General features: G+C 41.9%; 1 protein-coding gene across 1 annotated transcript in view; it reads right to left on the reverse strand.

Moving 5' to 3' along the window:
- LOC101283227 (kinesin-like protein KIF28P) overlaps nt 1–20,555 on the reverse strand; it is an 85,666-nt gene that overhangs the window by 33,946 nt on the left and 31,165 nt on the right. The window contains exons 4-9 of the mRNA XM_049695559.1: nt 14,228–14,263; nt 10,226–10,450; nt 8,208–8,362; nt 4,218–4,329; nt 2,671–2,738; nt 570–679 (exon numbers count right to left, since the gene is read on the reverse strand). Coding sequence (XP_049551516.1) covers nt 570–679; nt 2,671–2,738; nt 4,218–4,329; nt 8,208–8,362; nt 10,226–10,450; nt 14,228–14,263 — 706 coding nt within the window. The remainder of the gene's footprint in view (nt 1–569; nt 680–2,670; nt 2,739–4,217; nt 4,330–8,207; nt 8,363–10,225; nt 10,451–14,227; nt 14,264–20,555) is intronic.

Raw genomic sequence — 20,555 nt, forward strand, 5'->3', positions numbered from 1 at the left:
AGCCGAATAAACGCCCTTAGGGCCACCGTCCAAATCTGGTAAGGAAAACGTAGTCCCGGTGGAAAGAATAACCTCAAAATAAAAATGGCAGTTAAAAAAAAATGAGACTAAAATAACTATTTAAAAAGGACAAGGCCAGGGCTTCCCTGGTGGCGCAGTGGTTGAGAGTCCGCCTGACGATGCAGGGGACGCGGGTTCGTGCCCTGGTCCGGGAAGATCCCACATGCCGTGGAGCGGCTTGGCCCGTGAGCCATGGCCGCTGAGCCTGAGCGTCTGGAGCCTGTGCTCCGCAACGGGAGAGGCCACCACAGTGAGAGGCCCGCGTAGCGCAAAAAAAAAAAAAAAGGACAAGGCCATTATTTCTCATAACTGCTGTGAATCTACATTCAGGCCAAAATGTCCTGGACAAAGGCCCAGGGGTGCCCCAACCTGCCCTAGGGCTCCCCTAAGACTCTACCCAGGGGTTGGCCCCCAGGCCTGGGCCTGGCCACGGCCCCTCCCTTCCTCCCTCCCACTCCCAGCCTCCTGGCTGCTGGCTTGGACCCGCGCTGACTCCTGACTCGGTTTACCTGCCATTCTGGAGTTTCCACACCCAAGCAGCAGTTTGTTGTTCTCTGCCCTGGACTCTCTCATCAGGGTCGAGGTGTTGACCACGGCTTTGTTCCGGATCTTCTTAGCCCTGTGCAAAGGTGGACACACAACCAGGCCCTGGACCTTTTGCAGTTGGAGCAGTACCACCAGATCACTGGCTGGAAACTGGGCTCTGGTCTCAGAAGGTCAAAGTGGGAGCCTTTCATGCCCAAGTGATTCGAAACTCCACCATGTAAGGTTCCAGTAAACCATGAAGACCAGAAGGGACTCAGAGATATCCAGGGTTCAAATAAATAGGAGCGGCTCAACCGAGGCCTGGAGCCTGCCCGCCACGTGTTCTGGGCCCTGAACACACTCCCCCAGCTGGGCTGACTTGGTTAATGAAAAACTCTCTTCAGTCACTGCTGCTGCTGCTGCTATAGCACCACAAACCCTGGAGGCTCCCAGTGACTCTCTGCCATGTGCGCCAGGCCAGCAGTGGGCTTAGAGATTACCTAGTTCACTCCCAGCAAATGCTGCACGGGGTGTACTTATGCTAAAACATGACTTGCTCTTTATCTGAAATTCAAATTGAACTGGGCAGCTTATATTTTATTTGCTAAATCTGGCAACCTTACTCCTTTCACTGAGGAAGAGGGTTTCCAAGGCAAGCCCACAGTCGCACAGTCCACGGCAGATCTGGACCTGGAGCCCAGGGCCCCTGGGGACCATTTTCTCCTTCCTCTGCATCACAGTGTCTCACGTAAAAAGTGCTAGCAACAGATTTACATCTGATAAGCAGAGAGAAAATGACCATTCTAAATAATACTAAAGACAAAATTCAAGATCGGAGCGGTACAGATGCTGGAAGAAAATGTCTACTGGAGTCAGATGATATGGAGACCACGCAGCGCAGAATGAGAATGCAAGTGTTTGTGACTAAAATGCAAGGGCCCCTCCCTGAGAAGACGCCAAAGGAAGACCAGAAGGACAGGCGATTACTTGGGGACATCATAGCAACTACCACTTTTGAGCTTCAGCCCCATGCCAAGCAGAACTTGGCCAGAAACGGTTCATGAACAATCTCAGGTGGTCTTCACCCCACCCAGAGGGTGAGGTATCACCTCCTTCAGCACGTGAGGTCACCGAGGGCCAGCGAGGGTCAGGTCCCGTGGCAGGCAGGGCCAGATTCTGACACACAGGCCCGTACCTGTTAGAATAGGAACCAAGTCCATTTCACATGCCAGCTGCAGCTGCCTGGAACACAGGCTGAGAATTCCAAGCTCCTGAAAGGAGCTGATGGGAACACGGCAGAGGTGGATTCTCAAATCTGACACATGAATACGATGCCGGGGTGGTGGCGGCACGCGGTTTCTACCCCTGGTTACAGGCTTCCTCTCCCCAGACCCTCACCTGCCTAGACAGGTCAGGAGGAGTAGGCTCCTACGTGCCTTGAAAAGCAGGAACTCAGCTCTTCCACAGCGTCCTGCAGGGGCTAATCGAGTGGGCTTGTCTCCCCGGCCAGTCCGAAGGGAGGGATCCAGCAGTGAGAGCCCCGCTCTACCCGCACAGGGAGGAGACGCCTGGGACCTGCCGTGTGGGACCTGGAGAAATGAGAAGCAGCTCACGGAAAGCGGCAGAGCCGGGGGCTGGTTCCCAACTTTGGGAGTGCCTCTGACGTGCTCATCTTTATTATTAGCACAAAAATTCCCTGCCTGTCACTATGCTCTACGTGTGTCCCAGACGACAGAAGGGGAATCTGTGAATGGTCATGCTATGTGGCAGGAAAATGCAGGGGGACAGATAAGTGACCACATCAGGATTGGGATCAGTGCTTCCTCCCATGGGTTTGAGCCCACGGCTCCTCCCCCATCCAGGGCTGGAGCGACAAAATGACGGGCTCAGGAGGGTCCTGAGCCCCTAATTCGACCTCCTTTTATTTGTTTTATTTTCTCTCACTCTTCTCTCACAAATCCTTTTGTTCTTCCTTCTTCTGGACCCCTTCCCGAGACGCCAGCCCATCAAGTATAAGGGTACTAGAAGAATTTGCCAGATTTAGAACCTAGAACCACTGTGGATAATAAGTATTCATAAACGTACCTTTCAGCATATCTTAATGTTGATAAAGATTCCTCGTAGCAGATGTCAGCCGGACTTACGGCTGCTATCTGTAAAAAATAACCTTTTCAGATTTTGTTTTTCATATAAGGTTTTAGAGCTATTGTTGTCGATATTACACAACTAACAGTCACGGAACATCTTGTAATTTGTGGTACTGTTCAAACTTTACAACTCAGACAGAAAACTCAGGCTTAGAGAAGAATAATGTGCCAAGGTCACTCAGATAATAACTGGCAGAGCTGGGACCTGGACCAGCCCTGACTTGACACCTGTGAAGCTAACCTCTGTACTACGTGTCCCTCAGCACTGAGTCCCCAGCTGATTTCCTCAGGGATTTAAATGACCGTTGAACCCTGGCACTGCAGAGACCAATCAATAAATCATTACTGAGTAGCCACTTGTATGGTTTCAAGTCTGGCTATTGACTTTGGCTTAATTGTTCTAGAAATCAAATGAGAAAACAAACGTTTTGATGAGCTGGAGGTGGGCAGGGTCACTGAGGGTGAACAGGGGGGAGTGTGATTACCCAGGCAGCAGCTTGTAACTTATGGTCCTGGAGGTCAAGATTCAGAGCATAAGGGCCTGGTGAATAGTCCTTTATCTTTGTCCAGCTTTGCAGCTTTTAAAACTTGTTCATTATATGATCTCATTTAATCACCACAGCAGTATTTCCAAGGCGAGATTGTTATCTTCACTTTAGGAAGGAGGAAGAGGAGGTCTTACGGTAAGTATGCTGAAACTGGGATTGGAGCCATAGAGCCTCAAGAGCCTGGATGTTTAACATTCAGAGGAGTCTTATGGGCCTTCTTTTAGTCCAGGCTCTTGGGGGATGGCCCAGGGAGGCACACAGGTACTGACAACCAGAAAAACGTTAACCAAAATGTTTGAAAAGAATTAGGCAAGAATAAATGATAAAGACAGATCCAGCAGCAGGCGTTTCTCTCCTAATCAGGACAACAGACTGGAGGCCAGTACGAGGCTGGAAGCAGAGCTTGCCCAGTTCTGTTCCTTCCCTAATCTGAAGCTTGAGAGCGGAGCGCCCTGACTTAACACACTGCACACGGTACCACTTGGCAACTTTCAATAATAGAGTCTGGAGTCTTTTGCTGATGACACGATTTGGCTACTCTCCAGGTTAAACACCTGCCCTGTGTCTAAAACAGTCAAAAATTGATTCCAGTCTTGCCATGGAATGACTGCTGATTTATAATAACATGACATTGTTAGTGTTAGTTTTAAAACTGTATTAGTTTCTTCCTGATAATAAAAGTAATATATAGTTCTGTAGAGAACCAGAAAAGAGTAAATTAAAAAATCAAAATTAGCACTATAGAAACTTTATTTGAACATCGCCATGGAAAGAGCTCCAGGAGTCATGAGATCATAGATGAGAACGTGCTATATCAATGCAGAGTGCTGTGTTTAGTGGTCTACAGAGAATAACTTTAATAATAATAATAACAACAGCAATAATGACAGCTACATGAGTCTAAACAGTCTAAAATGTGGTAAGAAAATCACTTTACCAAAGTAGTTCTGCTGTTCCCATCCAGAGCTGACTGGAGCAGTTTGGTCAGAACAGAGTCTCTGTAGGGAATGTGCAAGACTTTCTTCCCCATGGCTGCATCAGCCAGAGCACTGAATCAAAAGAAAATATAAAACAACAAAATTTTTTACATGTATCAAGAAGAAATCTGCTTCCCTGTGGATAAGTCAGAAACACTCCTCAAATCCCCTTGTCGACCCTATACACCAGAGACAAGACTCTAAGGAATATCCAATAGTTGAGACACCTTCTGTACAAAGATGCTGAAGTTAAGACAGCAGCACAGGCTGCTGGTTCTATCTCCAAGGTCAGCACTGGGGAAACCATAACAGAGAGGGAAGCCCAGATCAGAGGCACTAACACACTAAACCTTTGGAAGAAAACCCAGAGCCTGCAGGCTATTGTAAATTTATGTATAGGGAAGGGTTGTGATCTGAGGAAGAGGGTGGCTAGCAGGGTGAAGATAGAAATGGGGAGTGGGTTTAAGTCCTTTTCTTGCCTTTCTCTCATACTGCCTTAGGAAGATCCCATAGCGTTAGGACCCCATAGGACTACAGCATCAGAGTAACAGTGAATAAGAGAAGTAACAGTGAATAAGAAAAATAACAGCTCAGTTCCTGCCCTGCTCAGGGCACTATAGAGAAAGTAGTGTTGTCACTGAAGAGAGTGGGGAAGAGGAGGGAGGAAATCCCATCTCTGTGAAATTATAATCACAAACAGAGAAAAGAAATCTAAAAAATTAATCCATCAGATTTAGAAAAGAAACAAAATGAACATCTAGAAAGGAATAGATACAATAATTGAAATTTAAAACACTATGGATAGGTTCAACAGCAAATTTGACATTGCCATAATGGGAATTAGTGAACCAGATAGTTCAGAGGAAATCCAGATTGCAGCCTGGAGACATAGAGATGGAAAACAAGAAAGAAAGGTTAGGAGACATGGAAGACAGGGTGAGAAGATTCAAATAGTTTAATTGAAGTTTCAGGAGAGAAAAGAGAAAAAAAATGGGTAGAAGCAATATGTGAGAGATAATGGCTGAGAATTTTCTAGTATTGATGAAAATCACTATCACAGAGCTATGGAGGCTAAGGAATTCCAAGGAGGATAAATAAAGACAAACTGACACTCAAATGCAACATAATGAAATTGGGGAACATCAAAAAAGAAGAGCTTAAAAGCAGGTAGGGAAAAAGATTATCTTCAAGGGAATAGCGATTAGACCAAGAATAGAAACCAGGAGAATGTTATCCTTAATGAGATGAAAGAAAATACTGTCCATCCAGAATTATATACTCAGCAAAATTATCTTTCAAAAATAAGGTAAAATAAAGAAATTTCAACCAAACAAAAATTGAGTTTGCCATCAGCAGATGATCACTAAAAGAAATTCTAAAGAACATACTTCAACCAGAAGGAAATTGATCTTACAGAGCAGCTCTGATGTTTAAGAAGGAATGAATAAAAATAATAAAAAAGGAGTAGATGTGAATGAACACTAACTGTATAAGATAGTAATGATAATGTCTTTCAGGGTTAAAGAAGAATAGAATTAACATATATATCAAAAATAGCATACGTAGGATGGAGATACTCATATTATCCAGGAATAGGATAAAGTGTTTATTATATTTAGATGTTGACAAACAGATTGAAGAACCAAGGAACAGTAAGCATATATTGAATTTTGACATATAACAGAAGTAGCATAGAAGATCATTGGGGAAAGGAGAGACTACTTAGCAAATGATCTGAAAAAATTGGTAATCGATAAGGAAAAAATAACAAAAAGGATGCCCACCTTACACTACTACACACCAACTCCAGATGGATAGGAACTTAAGTATAAATTTTCTTAAACAAGACAAAGAAAATGCAAAACTGCAAAACATAAACAATAACTTCTGCTCATCAATAGACACCTTTAAGAAAGTGAAAAGTCAAGCTACTAACTGGGAGAAGATATTTACAGTACATATACCTGAGAAAAGAGTAATAAAAATAGTAAAAAATGTCTGCAGATCGATCAAAAAGACAATAACTCAATAGAATAATCGGAAAAATATAAGACCAGGTATTTTGAGAGGAAACATATTGCTAATAAGCAAATCAAATGATGCTCCAGCTTGTAGGTAAACAGTGCTATCAAGACCATAGTAAAATATGTTTATACCCACTTAATTGGTAAATATCAAGAAATTTGACAATACCAAGCCTTAGAAAAGATGCGGATCAATGGGATATGTTATACATTGCTCCTGGGAATATAAATTGGTCCAACCACTTTGGAGAACAATTTGTCACCCTCTCGAAAAATAAGGTATTCACACACCTTATATATATAAAACCCCAAAATTTCAATTCTTTGTCTATACCAAAAAAACTTTGAAATATTGATACCCAATGATTTGTACAATAATATTCATAGTAGTACTGTTTGTAATAGCAAAAAACAAACAAAAACCTGGAAACAACCAAAATGCCAATTAACATGAGAATGAAGGAATAAATTGTGGCATATTCCCACAATGGAACACTACACAATAATGAAAAAGAAGTAACAACTGCTACTGTAACAACATGGATGAATCTCATAGACAGAACATTTAGTAAAAGAACAGAAAATAAATTAACCAGAGCCACACATAACATGGATAGATATTGTCAATAATGTTGAATCTAAAAGCAAACTCTGCTCCTGGGTATGTACTTAAGAGGAATAAGTAATTATTTTCCCCTAAGTACATGTACAAGAACGTTGATAGCAACTTTATTCATAATAGTCAAAACCTGGAAACAAACTAAATGCCCATACAAGAGGAGAATGGATAAATAGTGGTATATTCCTACAATGGAATACTGCATAGCAATGAAAAACAATTAATAATTGCTAAGTGAAACAGCATGGATTAGTCTCATAGATACAATCCTTAGTGAATGAAGCCAGATGTAAAAGACAATGACCTGGGCTTCCCTGGTGGCGCAGTGGTTGAGAATCTGCCTACCAATGCAGAGGACACGGGTTCGAGCCCTGGTCCAGGAAGATCCCACATGCCGCAGAGCAACTAAGCCCGTGTGCCACAACTACTGAGCCTGCGCATCACAACTACTGAGCCCGTGTGCCACAACCACTGAAGACTGCGTGCCTAGAGCCTGTACTCCGCCACAAGAGAAACCATTGCAATGAGAAGCCCACGCACCGCAACAAACAGTAGCCCCTGCTTGCTGAAACTAGAGAGAGCCCCCCACGTGCAGCAATGAAGACCCAACGCAAAAAAATAAATAAATAAATAAAAGACAATGACCTGCTATACATGATCTCATTTTTATGAAAATCAATACAGTTAGGCAAAACTAATCTTTGATAACAAAGGTCAATTCTTTTTGTTAGGATTAAAAATTAGGAGGAGGTATGAGGGAGTTTTCTGAGTTTTGGAAATGTACTATATCTCAGTCTAGGTGGTAATTACATAGATATATACATATATAAAAATCCATTGAGCTGAACATTTAAGATTTGTGCACTTTACTATATGTAATTTATACCTAAGTAACCTTAACAATGCAAGATCCAGAAAGCAATATAATATTTTACCCTTTTATAAAATTCAAAAATCAGTGCTACTAATAAATAATAATGTGTACAAGCGATAAAACAAGAAATGATAAAAGAAAGAAAGAGGGAAGGAAGTAGGGAGGGAGGGAGATTAAACATAAAATTCAATATGGTGGTTACCTCCAAGGGGAGAATAGGAGAGGAATACCACCTGTTTCTTGGGTTGGGTGGTGGTTTTATTTGTTATTTCATTTAGAAGCAATTAATTAGTTTAAAATAAAATCTACAGGAGGGCCAGGAATGAACCAATGATGATAGTGGGTCATGAACCAAGGGTCATGATTAATCTAAATTTTGGTATTTGAGTTTATTTTTATGGCACAAATAAGTACCTATCCACTGATTATTTACCTGATAACATTTCCTAAATTGGTTAAACTTAAGTTAACTCGTGATCCTTCCCTCAGTCTGTCACCTTCAGATCCTGAAGATTTCTGCCTTTCACTTCCAGCTAAATCCACCAAATTAATACTGGATTGTTTGCTGAGGTCTCTATCTAGAAAAACCTGTAGGAAAGCAACACAGGTCATGCTATTAGAGTGGTAGCAGACTACACAAGAAGACAATCTATTTTACATTCTAAAATATTTTTTCTAATTGTATTTCACACTCAAAAAAGGTGTAATAAAATTTGCAAGTTAAAATGCCATCCTCTTTATAATGACGTTTTACAATAACATTACTAGGTTCAAATGTCTCAGTTGCCCCTTCCCAATTCTGCAAAGCTACTTCCAATGATATATTAGATACCAATTATTGCCCTAGTATATCTGTGATCAATAAGTATTTTAAATCTACTGTGAAATCTGCAAAATAAGTAACTGTTCACGATGGTGTAGTCATGTAATGGAAAGAATGCTACAGGTTCCCTTTCTGTCATGTAACTGTGAACAAATGATTTAACTTTTCAGAGTTTCAACGTTCTCAGTTGTAAAATAGAGATGATAGCATGTTTTGGGGTTGTTATGAGGGTAAAAGATAATAGATGTAATGGTTCTAACCATGCCTGGCATACATAAATAGGTGTTAATGTTGTTACTGACACCAATAAACAGAGTAAAATCATTCTTTTCCAGTTAATTTTGTCTCTTGCCTCTAAAATATCAAGTTTAAAAAATAGCAGGGCAGGGCTTCCCTGGTGGTGCAGTGGTTGAGAGTCTGCCTGCCGATGCAGGGGACACAGGTTCGTGCCCCAGTCCGGGAAGATCCCACATGCCGTGGAGCGGCTGGGCCCGTGAGCCATGGCCGCTGAGCCTGCGCGTCCGGAGCCTGTACTCCGCAACGGGAGAGGCCACAACAGTGAGAGGTCCGCGCACCGCAAAAAAAAAAAAAAAAGCAGGGCAAACCATATTTAAAGTTTATGAATTTCAGTAACATTGTAAAATTAAGTAAATAATATTTAAAAGTTTACAAAGTTCTTTAAAATGCAGAATGCTATTTAAACTTCTCAACATTCCTACGAGGATAACTATTCATCTCATTTTTACAGAACAAGAAACTGAGACTTAGGAAAGATAAGTTACTTCCCAAAGTTTCAGAGCTGGTAAACAGAGTCATACATGGTCTGGTGTTTTTCCACTATTCCTGGTTAGAGCAGGACAATCTTTATTTATTACTGTTTTATCTATTACTAGTACTGTGGCTTAGGGGATGGAGGTGGTGAAATTGTAGCTAAATGTTTAACCAGGCTTTGTGAATAACCATGTCTGAATCAAATTGTCCATAACTGTAGAGATCACTCGGTGATATCCACCAAGGAGAATGAATGGAGGAGAAAAGTGTGCTCTAGTTTATCAAAGATTCTACTTAGTGGGGCGTTACATGGATTACCTGATTTCAAAGATTTTATCTTTGTGATTCCAAATACCAGAAAGACACTTCAGTACCTGGTGGTCCCCTAGGCTCATGGATCTGAAAGTTGGGCAGTATTATATTGGTGATGCATACAGAGCCTACTAGTAGAATTCTCCATGACAAACCACAGACCCACTCTCATATCTCCACAGTTTGATCAACTTGGGGGTCAAAACCTGTTTCCCAGAGCATCGAATTTACTTGAGGGAAAGCAGTCTTTAGTCTCAGGGGCATTTCTGGGATCTGGTAGGTCTTACTGCCACCCCTCTGTTAGTAACGGGCTCACTTAGGCCGGGGTTGGGGGGCATGGATGTCGGGGGAGGGAGGCAAGAAGACAAGTGCCTCACTTTCTCCTGCTTCTGACCCTATAGTCTATGTTTGGAAAGAGCCACGTTAATCCATAGATCAACTCTAAAAACATTCCATAATACTCACCAGCCCATAACGCTACTGGGAACCTTTCCCTGGACCCCCTTGGTGGGAGGTGGGGACAATGGCATCTACTTGAATCTCACCTGCTTGAACTGAATGGTGATGACCATGTGAGACCGGCTGCTGCTGGCATTCATGTTGGTCGAAGCTGTGGTCCTTATTTTTGTTCCTTGTTCCATCAGTCTTTCAATCTGGGCATAGTTCTCACAAGGCACTGACTTTAGACCATCCACATAAAAGCCCAGCTGTTGGTCTTCCCTTACTTTTAGCCCTCCAGGTTTCTTGGTTTTGGACAGCAAATCTCTTACCTGTGGAAAAAAGAATAAATAATGCAAAATTCAGGAAGGCAAGGATTTTTGTTTATTTCACCGTTACAGCCCTTTCTAGAATATATTAAGTGCTCAGTAAATATGTATTGGATGAATGAATAAATGTTAAAGTTCTGTAGGTACCAGACCACCTCATAATTTAAATAAGTAAGGAATAGAGAAATGACAAGCAAGAAAATATGGAAACCTGCTGTAATTAGTGAAATCAGAAGCATATATTTTTTTAGAAATTCAGTTTGATTATGTTCAAGTACCTAGAGCACTTCAACCAGACTGCGAGGTCCCTGAGGGCAGGGCATGTTTCTTTACTGGGACAGTAAATCCTAACATGGTTCCTGACATGTGGTAGGAACTCAGTGAATGCTTGTGGAGAAGATAGTGTAACTGAAGCTAAGCTAACAAGTAATGTTTGATACACTGAATATGGAGTACTGGCCGAACTGGTCTTGTAGCATGAAAAAACATTTTAGTCGGTATCTACAGTTGTCTGACTTTACACAGGTGATTCTAAAGCTTTTGTGCTTGAAAACATGGTTCTTGGATTATCCTAAATATTCTCCTAGCAATCTTGTTAACTCTTGTAGTTGATTCGCAAATCCCTGGTGAATAATATAAAAAGAAATGATCCTAGCCTCTTTCTGAATTATCACAAATTTTGTATTACAAAGTAATGAAGTCTTACTTTCCTGAGAACAGTGATCAATGAAACTTAAAACACTTAAAAGTTAGTAACATTCAAAGCACCTAATATTCTGCCTAGGTTAAATCATGCTGCAACAAATGCCACCACTGTGAATATCTACTTCCAAGGGAAACTTATTTAACCCAAACAGTATTTGCTACAGCCAAACCTAACAAGAGACTGTGGGTAATTCTTTGGATTTTCTTCTTATTATTGGAGATTTGTGTGATGTCACACTTAGACCATGGCCTCAGGTGAAAGTCCATGTTGCCTCTCCCCCAAAAAAGCCACTTCTGCCAAGGCACAGTAGGTCGAGCTATGGGAGCCTGGTAGAGCCAGAGCCCCTAGAGCAGGTAGTTGGTGCTATACGATGCAGGGAGATCTGGGCTGGGAATCTGACCTGGGCTCTTAGTTCTGGTTCTGCCTCCAAAGTGTGAGAGCTTTGGAAAGTCTCTTACATCCCCAGTTTTCTCCTCATAAGAGAAGAGCGATGGATAAAATGGTCTCTAAGATCTCCCCAAGTATTCTGTAGCTTTAAGTCCTAGAGTCAAAGCAAGATCACAGATTGAATTCAGGAAAGCAAATTAGGACAGTGGACAGAAAGGTCAGAGATAAGCAGACATCAGAACGGAGGCAACTCTGTCTTAGATAGGAAGCCTTTTCTATAACTTCCACTGAGTGATTATAAATTGTAGGAAGCGGCATCTAAGGCTGAAGATGTGTCTGAAGAAGGCTTATTAGAAAAAAGGTAAGTAGGTTTATCTAAATGGAATATGGAAGTGCCCAGAGACAAGGGCAGATCCTGGTACCTGATCCTCCAGGTTGTACCTGGAGATTGAATCGATGGTTATCACGAGAACTTCCTCACTCACCTCAGCTCTTGTGAACTCTCCTAAGTCTGTCTCTATCTGGCACTCCTTCAAATATGACTTTGCCGCTAGAGAAATTTTCTAAAACCCCAGTCTGATTCTCTTACTTCCCTGTTTAGAACCCTTCACTGACTCTCCATTGCCTCCCAGACAGAGCCTTTGCCTTTTAGCAACTGATGTTTAGCGCCATCTACTGATGCTTCCCTGTTCTCCCCACATGCTTCCAGCTCTGGCTACACAGGACTCTCACTGTTCCCTTAAACGCCATGTGCTTTCACGTATCCATGGACTTATTAAATACGAATCCTGCTGCCTAAAGTGCCCCCCAGGCCTCCTACTGCCTCACCAAATTCATAAATATCTTTCAAGGCCCAGTCGAACTCTGTTGACAAACAACACCAACAATCCCAGGCAGTATTAGTTCTCTCTCTCCTATGCCTTTCTTTTCACCATTCATGCGGCATATGTAATATATTTTATTACTATCTTCAGTGGATGTTATATCTTCTATGAAACTTCTCCATGACAGGAATCATGTCTTAGGTTTTATTCATTCTCAGAGTCTAGTATGATGTCTGAAACATGAAAAGTATCTAATAAATGTCACTTTGTTGAAGTACGGCTGGAAAAATACCAGAGACTCGTAGAAGGTGAGACATGAAGAAGTATTTAGGATGTCCAATGTCCTTATTTTAGAGATAAGAAAAGAGAACTCCAGAGAGATTATCCTCATTAATAGGTATCAGTAAGGGACCCACAATGTGATGCCATTCTCCCCTGTTCCTTTCACAAGAACTTCATAATAAAGGAAGTAAAGTTGTCCTCCTGAAGTTACTGGTATGAAATAAAGGAGCTATACTGTCTCCCAAGCCCATCAACTTGAAAGAAATAGAAACTTAATCTGTGACCTTAACATAATAACCCGTTTGAATTTACTATCAACCTTCAACAGTAATAAATGGCTCATGGAAGCATATGAGAAAAAAATAGATATTTTCTCTCCTTAATATAAAGAGAAAAACACTGACAGATTTATTCCTTCAGTAATAGTTATTCAGTAATGATTAAGTGCAAGGCTTTGGGATAGTGCGTGGGGTTACACAAGAGATCTTGGGGTATGAAACTACCCTTAAGAAGCTTACAATTATAGATACCCCTGTCAATTTACCCATTCAGCAAACCTTAGGGGCATCCATTCTAAACCAAGTATTATACTAAGTATTGCCAATAGAAAGGTGCAATTATCTGTTCTGGAGATACAAATATGTAAATAAAATTTTACAGTATGATATAAGCACAAAGAGGAAAGGTTGCTCAATATCTAGCGTTTGATAAGCGCTACGTTAGAAATTTAAGATTCAGTGCATCTCAAAGTGTAGTGTCTTATTTTAAATTCTCTACTTTATAAATAAGCAAACTGAGCTCTGAGATAAAGTGATATCCCAAAGTCACAAAGCTAGTAAATGAGAGAGCTGGGATTTGAACCCACGTTCTATGATCAAGCAAACTATGGCCCATGGGCCAAATTCAGCCCTCCACTTGTTTTTGTATGATCATTGAGGTAACAATGTTTTTCACATTTTTAAATGGCTGAAAAAAATCAAAAGAAAAATATTTTGTGACGTGAAAATTAGGTGAAATTCAAGCTTCAGTGTCTGTAAACAAAGGTTTATTGGTATGCAGCCACGTCCACTCATTTACATATCCTCTGTGGCTGCTTTTGTGCCCTGAGGGCAGAATACAGTAGTGGTGACAGAGACTTTATGGCCCTCAAAGCCTAAAATATTTTCTGTCTGGACTTTGAAGATAAAGTTTGCCAACCACTGTCCTGAAGCCAGACTGACTGAAGCCTTAGGATGTATAGAGGAGCTGACATCTGAGCTGGATTTGAAGTTTAGTAGTTTCTTTAAGGCCAGAGGAAGCAGGAAGGGTATTCCGGGTAGGGGAAGATAGATGTAGGAAAGAATGACATATTCTGCAAAGGAAGAATAGTTCTATGTGGCTGAAGAATAGAATGTGTGGAGACACAAGGACATAAAGTGAAGTGGAACCTACCTAAAATGAGGTAGGTTAGGGCTGAATAGTCAATGCCAGGCTAAAGAGTTTTGACTTTATCTGTAGGATAGGTGAGGGGGAGCCTCTGATATTTATTAAGCTGCAGAGAGTCACTCAGATTTGTGTGTCAGAAAATATCATCACTGTTACCTGTTCATTGTAAATTTCCAGCATGCTGAATGTAACCTGTATAAAAAAGGGCACAAAGTAAATTAAGATTCTCTTGAAACTGTCATCTTTGAAAAAAAAAAGTACTATGGAAACGAGATAAATGTACAGCAAAGGAAACAGCGAAATATTAAATATAGTAAAGCTCTTTTTCACAAGCCATAGGAGATTCTCAAATAATTTTAATGATATGGAGGAAGTTCTTAATATAAATTAAAAACATACAAAACATTGCATGTGTGTGTGCCTGTGTTACAGCCTCAACTGTGAAGAGAAAAATGTTGTTCTTTATTGCTCACTCTCTGATCTGAACATATGCAGAGAAAAAGATTGGTCTTCACCCTACTGTGCTTTTGGAATAATGCTAGCCAAGCTCACACCCCTTAAACAGGAGACTGGGGGAATCTGAACTACTCTAGTCTAGAGAAAAGGCTCTAAGATACTGACATTTTGCCACCACCATCCCTCACCCATGAAAAACTGGCTTGTCTGTTAGTCACCCTGTGGTGAGTCCTGCCAGTCAAACCTTACCTCCCCAGAGCTTCCAACTAGCTTCAGAGAGCATCACATTTTAAGATAAACAATTGGGAGGGGAGATCAAGATGGCAGCGCAGGAGGACGCTAAGCTCACCTCCCCTCATTAACACATCAAAAATACGTGTACCCGTGGAGCAATTCTCACTGAAAACTAATTGGAAACCAGCAGAAGGATGCTTACAACACCAGGGCTATAAGAAAGATCCACACAGAATCGGGTCGGAAGGGAAGAGAAGCAATCAGGTCGGGACCTGTGCCCCTGGGAGGGACACAGAAGAGGAGAGGTATTACACAGGCTTGGAGATCCTACTGGGGAGTGAGAGGTTTGAACACACAGTGGGCAACCCAGCCCTGGGGTCTGACACCAGGAGGATGAGTTCCCCTAGCTGCTTTGAAAACCAGTGAGACTGACAGAGGGCTGTAAGAAACCTAGACTCCACTCATGAAGAGTGTGCACACACTTGCTTACTCCAGAAACAAGACAGAGGAAGCAGATTAAAACTGCATGAGAGGGCTTCCCTGGGGGCGCAGTGGTTGAAAGTCCGCCTGCCGATGAAGGGGACGTGGGTTCGAGACCCGGTCCGGGAGGATCCCACATGCCGCAGAGCGACTGGGCCCGTGAGCCATGGCCGCTGAGCCTGCGTGTCCTGAGCCTGTGCTCCGCAATGGGAGAGGCCACAACAGTGAGAGGCCCGCGTACCGCAAAACAAACAAACAAACAAACAAACAACTACAACAAAAAACACTGCATGGGAGGGGAGAGGGGGAAGATGGCAGAAGAGTAGGACGTGGAGTTCACCTTCCTCCCCACAGATACATCAGAAATACATCTACACGTGGAACAACTCCTACAGAACACCTACTGAACGCTAGCAGAAGACCTCAGACCTCCCAAAAGGCAAGAAACCCCCCACGTACCTGGGTAGGGCAAAAGAAAAAAGAATAAACAGAGACAAAAGGATAGGGACGGGACCGGCACCAGTGGGAGGGAGCTGTGAAGGAGGAAAGGTTTCCACACACTAGAAGCCCCTTCGCGGGCGGAGACTGCGGGTGGTGGAGGGGGGAAGCTTTGGAGCCGCGGAGGAGAGCACAGCAACAGGGGTGCAGAGGGCAAAGCGGAGAGATTCCCGCACAGAGGATCGGTGCCGACCGGCACTCACCAGGCCGAAAGGCTTGTCTGCTCACCCGCTGGGGCGGGCGGGGCTGGGAGCTGGGGCTCGGGTTTCAGTCGGATCCCAGGGAGAGGACTGGGGTTGGCAGCGTGAACACAGACTGAAGGGGGCTAGTGCGCCACGGCTAGCTGGGAGGGAGTACGGCAAAAAATCTGGACCTGCCGAAGAGGCAAGAGACTTTTTCTTCCCTCTGTTTCCTGGTGCGCGAGGAGAGGGGATTAAGAGCGCTGCTTAAAGGAGCTCCACAGACGGGCACGAGCCGCGGCTAAAAGCGCGGACCCCAGAGACGGGCATGAGACGCTAAGGCTGCTGCTGCCACCACCAAGAAGCCTGTGTGCGAGCACAGGTCACTCTTCACACTCCCCTTCCGGGGAGCCTGCGCAGCCCGCCACTGCCAGGGTCCCAGGATCCAGGGACAACTTCCCCGGGAGAACGCATGGCGCGCCTCAGGCTGGTGCAACGTCATGCTGGCCTCTGCGCCGCGCATCCGTACCCCTCCCTCCCCCGGCTTGAGTGAGCCAGAGCCCCTGAATCAGCTGCTCCTTTAACCCCGTCCTGTCTGAGCGAAGAACACATGACCTCCGGCGACCTACACGCAGAGGCGGGGCCAAATCCAAAGCTGAGCACCTGGGAGCTGTGAGAACAAAGAAGAGAAAGGGAAATCTCTCCCAGCAGCCTCAGGAGCAGCGGATTAAATCTCCACAATCAACTTGATGTACCCTGCATCTGTGGAATAGATGAATAGACAAGAGTCATCCCAAATTGAGGAGGTGGACTTTGAGAGCAAGATAGATTATTTTTTCCCCTTTTCCTCTTTTTGTGAGTGTGTATGTGTATGCTTCTGTGTGAGATTTTGTCTGTATAGCTTTGCTTTCACCATCTGTCCTAGGGTTCTATCCGTCCATTTTTCTTTTTGTTTTTACTTTAAAAAATATTTTTTCTTAATAATTATTTTTTATTTTAATGACTTTATTTTATATTTATTTTATTTTTTCCTCTTTATTTCTTTCTGCTTTTTCTCCCTTTTATTCTGAGCCGTGTGGATGAAAGGCTCTTGGTGCTGCAGCCAGGAGGCAGTGCTGTGCCTCTGAGGTGGGAGAGCCAACTTCAGGACACTGGTCCACAAGAGACCTCCCAGCTCCACGTAATATCAAATGGCAAAAATCTCCCAGAGATCTCCATCTCAACACCAGCACCCAGCTTCACTCAACGACCAGCAAGCTACAGTGCCGGACACCCTATGCCAAACGACTAGCAAGACAGGAACACAACTCCACCCATTAGCAGAGAGGCTGCCAAAAATCATAATAAGGCCACAGACACCCCAAAACACACCACCAGACGTGGACCTGCCCACCAGAAAGACAAGATACAGCCTCATCCACCAGAACACAGGCACTAGTCCACTCCACCAGGAAGCCTACACAACCCACTGAACCAACTTCAGCCACTGGGGACAGACACCGAAAACAATGGGAACTACGAACCTGCAGCCTGCAAAAAGGAGACCCCAAACACAGTAAGATAAGCAAAATGAGAAGACAGAAAAACACACAGCAGATGAAGGAGCAAGATAAAAACCCACCAGACGTAAAAAATAAAGAGGAAATAGGTAGTCTACCTGAAAAAGAATTCAGAATAATGATAGTAAAGATGATCCAAAATCTTGGAAATAGAATAAATGCAAGAAACATTTAACAAGGACCTAGAAGAACTAAAGAGAAAACAATCAGCGATGAAGAACACAATAAATGAAGTGAAAAATACTCTAGATGGGATCAATAGCAGAATAACTGAGGCAGAAGAACAGATAAGTGACCTGGAAGATAAATTAGTGGAAATAACTACTGCAGAGCAGAATAAAGAAAAAAGAATGAAAAGAACTGAGGACAGTCTCAGAGACCTCTGGGACAACATTAAACACAGCAACGTTCAAATTATAGGGGTCCCAGAAGAAGAAGAGAAAAAGAAAGGAACTGAGAAAATATTTGAAGAGATTATAGTTGAAAACTTCCCTAATATGGGAAAGGAAATAGTTAATCAAGTCCAAGAAGCACAGAGAGTCCCATACAGGATAAATCCAAGGAGAAACATGCCAAGACACATATTAATCAAACTGTCAAAAATTAAATACAAAACATATTAAAAGAAGCAAGGGAAAAACAACAAATAACACACAAGGAAATCCCCATAATGTTAACAGCTGATCTTTCAGCAGAAACTCTGCAAGCCAGAAGGGACTGGCAGGACATATTTAAAGTGATGAAGGAGAAAAACCTACAACCAAGATGACTCTAACCAGCAAGGATCTCATTCAGATTTGATTGAGAAATTAAAACCTTTACAGACAAGCAAAAGCTGAGAGAGTTCAGCACCACCAAACCACTTTTACAACAAATGCTAAAGGAACTTCTCTAGGCAAGAAACACAAGAGAAGGAAAAGACCTACAATAACAAACCCGAAACAATTAAGAAAATGGGAATAGGAACATACATATCGATAATTACCTTAAATGTAAATGGATTAAATGCTCCCACCAAAAGACACAGACTGGCTGACTGGATACAAAAACAAGACCCTTACATATGCTGTCTACAACAGACCCACTTCAGACCTAGGGACACATACAGACTGAAAGTGAGGGCATGGAAAAAGATATTACATGCAATTGGAAACCAAAAGAAAGCTGGAGTAGCAATACTCATATCAGACAAAATAGATTTTAAAATAAAGACTATTAGAAGAGACAAAGAAGGACACTACATAATGATCAAGGGATCGATCCAAGAAGAAGATATAACATTTGTAAATATTTATGTACCCAACATAGGAGCACCTCAATACATAAGGCAAATACTAACAGCCATAAAAGGGGAAATCAACAGTAACACATTCAGAGTAGGGGACTTTAACACTCCACTTTCACCAATGGACAGATCATCCAAAATGAAAATAAATAAAGAAACACAAGCTTTAAATGATACATTAAACAAGATGGACTTAATTGATATTTATAGGACATTCCATCCAAAAACAACAGAATACACATTTTTCTCAAGTGCTCATGGAACATTCTCCAGGATAGATCACATCTTGGGTCACAAATCAAGCCTTGGTAAATTTTGGAAAATTGAAATTGTATCAAGTATCTTTTCCGACCACAATGCTACGAGACTAGATATCAATTACAGGAAAAGATCTGTAAAACATACAAACACATGGAGGCTAAACAATACGTTACTAAATAACAAAGAGATCACTGAAGAATCAAGGAGGAAATCAAAAAATACCTAGAGACAAATGACAATGAAAACACAACGATCCAAAGCCTACAGCATGCAATAAAAGTAGTTCTAAAAGAGAAGTTTATAGCAATACAATCCTACCTCAAGATACAAGAAAAATCTCAAATAAACTATCTAACTTTACACCTAAAGGAACTAGAGAAAGAAGAACAAACATAATCCAAATTTAGTAGAAGGAAAGAAATCCTAAAGATCAGAGCAGAAATAAATGAAATAGAAACAAAGAAAACAGTAACAAAGATCAATAAAACTAAAAGCTAGTTCTTTGAGAAGATAAACAAAATTGATAAACCTTTAGCCAGGCTCATCAAGAAAAAGAGGGAGAGGACTCTAAAATTAGAAATGAAAAAGGAGAAGTCACAACAGACACCGCAGAAATACAAAGCATCCTAAGAGACTGCTACAAGCAACTCTATGCCAATAAAATGGACAACCTGGAAGAAATGGACAAATTCTTAGAAAGGTATAATCTTCCAAGACTGAACCAGGAAGAAATAGAAAAAAAAGAACAGACGAATCACAAGTAAAGAAATTGAAACTGTGATTAAAAATCTTCCAACAAACAGAAGTCCAGGACCAGATGACTTCATAGTTGAATTCTATCAAGCATTTAGAGTAGAGCTAACACCATCTCAAACTCTTCCAAAAAATTGCAGAGGAAGGAACACTCCCAAACTCGTTCTACGAGCTCACCATCACCCTGATACCAAAACCAAAAATGCTAAAAAAAAAAAAAGAAAATTACAGACCAATATCACTGATGGATATAGATGAAAAAATCCTCAACAAAATACTAGCAAACAGAATCCAACAACATATTTAAAGGATCATACACCATGATCAAGTGGGATTTATCCCAGGGATGCAAGGATTCTTCAATGTATGCAAATCAATCAATGCAATACACCATATTAAAAAACTGAAGAAGAAAAACCATATGATCATCTCAATAGATGCAGAAAAAGCTTTTGACAAGCATTTTACCCATTTATGGTAAAAACTCTCCAGAAAGTGGGCATAGAGGGAACCTACCTCAACATAATAAAGGCCATATATGACAAACCCATAGTAAACATCATTCTCAATTGTGAAAAACTGAAAATATTTCCTCTAAGATCAGGAACAAGACAAGGATGTCCACTCTCGCCACTATTATTCAACATAATTTTGGAAGTCCTAGCCATGGCAATCAGAGAAGAAAAAGAAATAAAAGGAATACAAATTGGAAAAGAAGACGTAAAACTGTCACTGTTTGCAGGTGACATGATACTATACATAGAGAATCCTAAAGATGC

Source organism: Orcinus orca, chromosome 1, assembly GCF_937001465.1.
Source record: "Orcinus orca chromosome 1, mOrcOrc1.1, whole genome shotgun sequence".
NCBI classification, from domain to species: Eukaryota; Metazoa; Chordata; class Mammalia; order Artiodactyla; family Delphinidae; genus Orcinus; species Orcinus orca.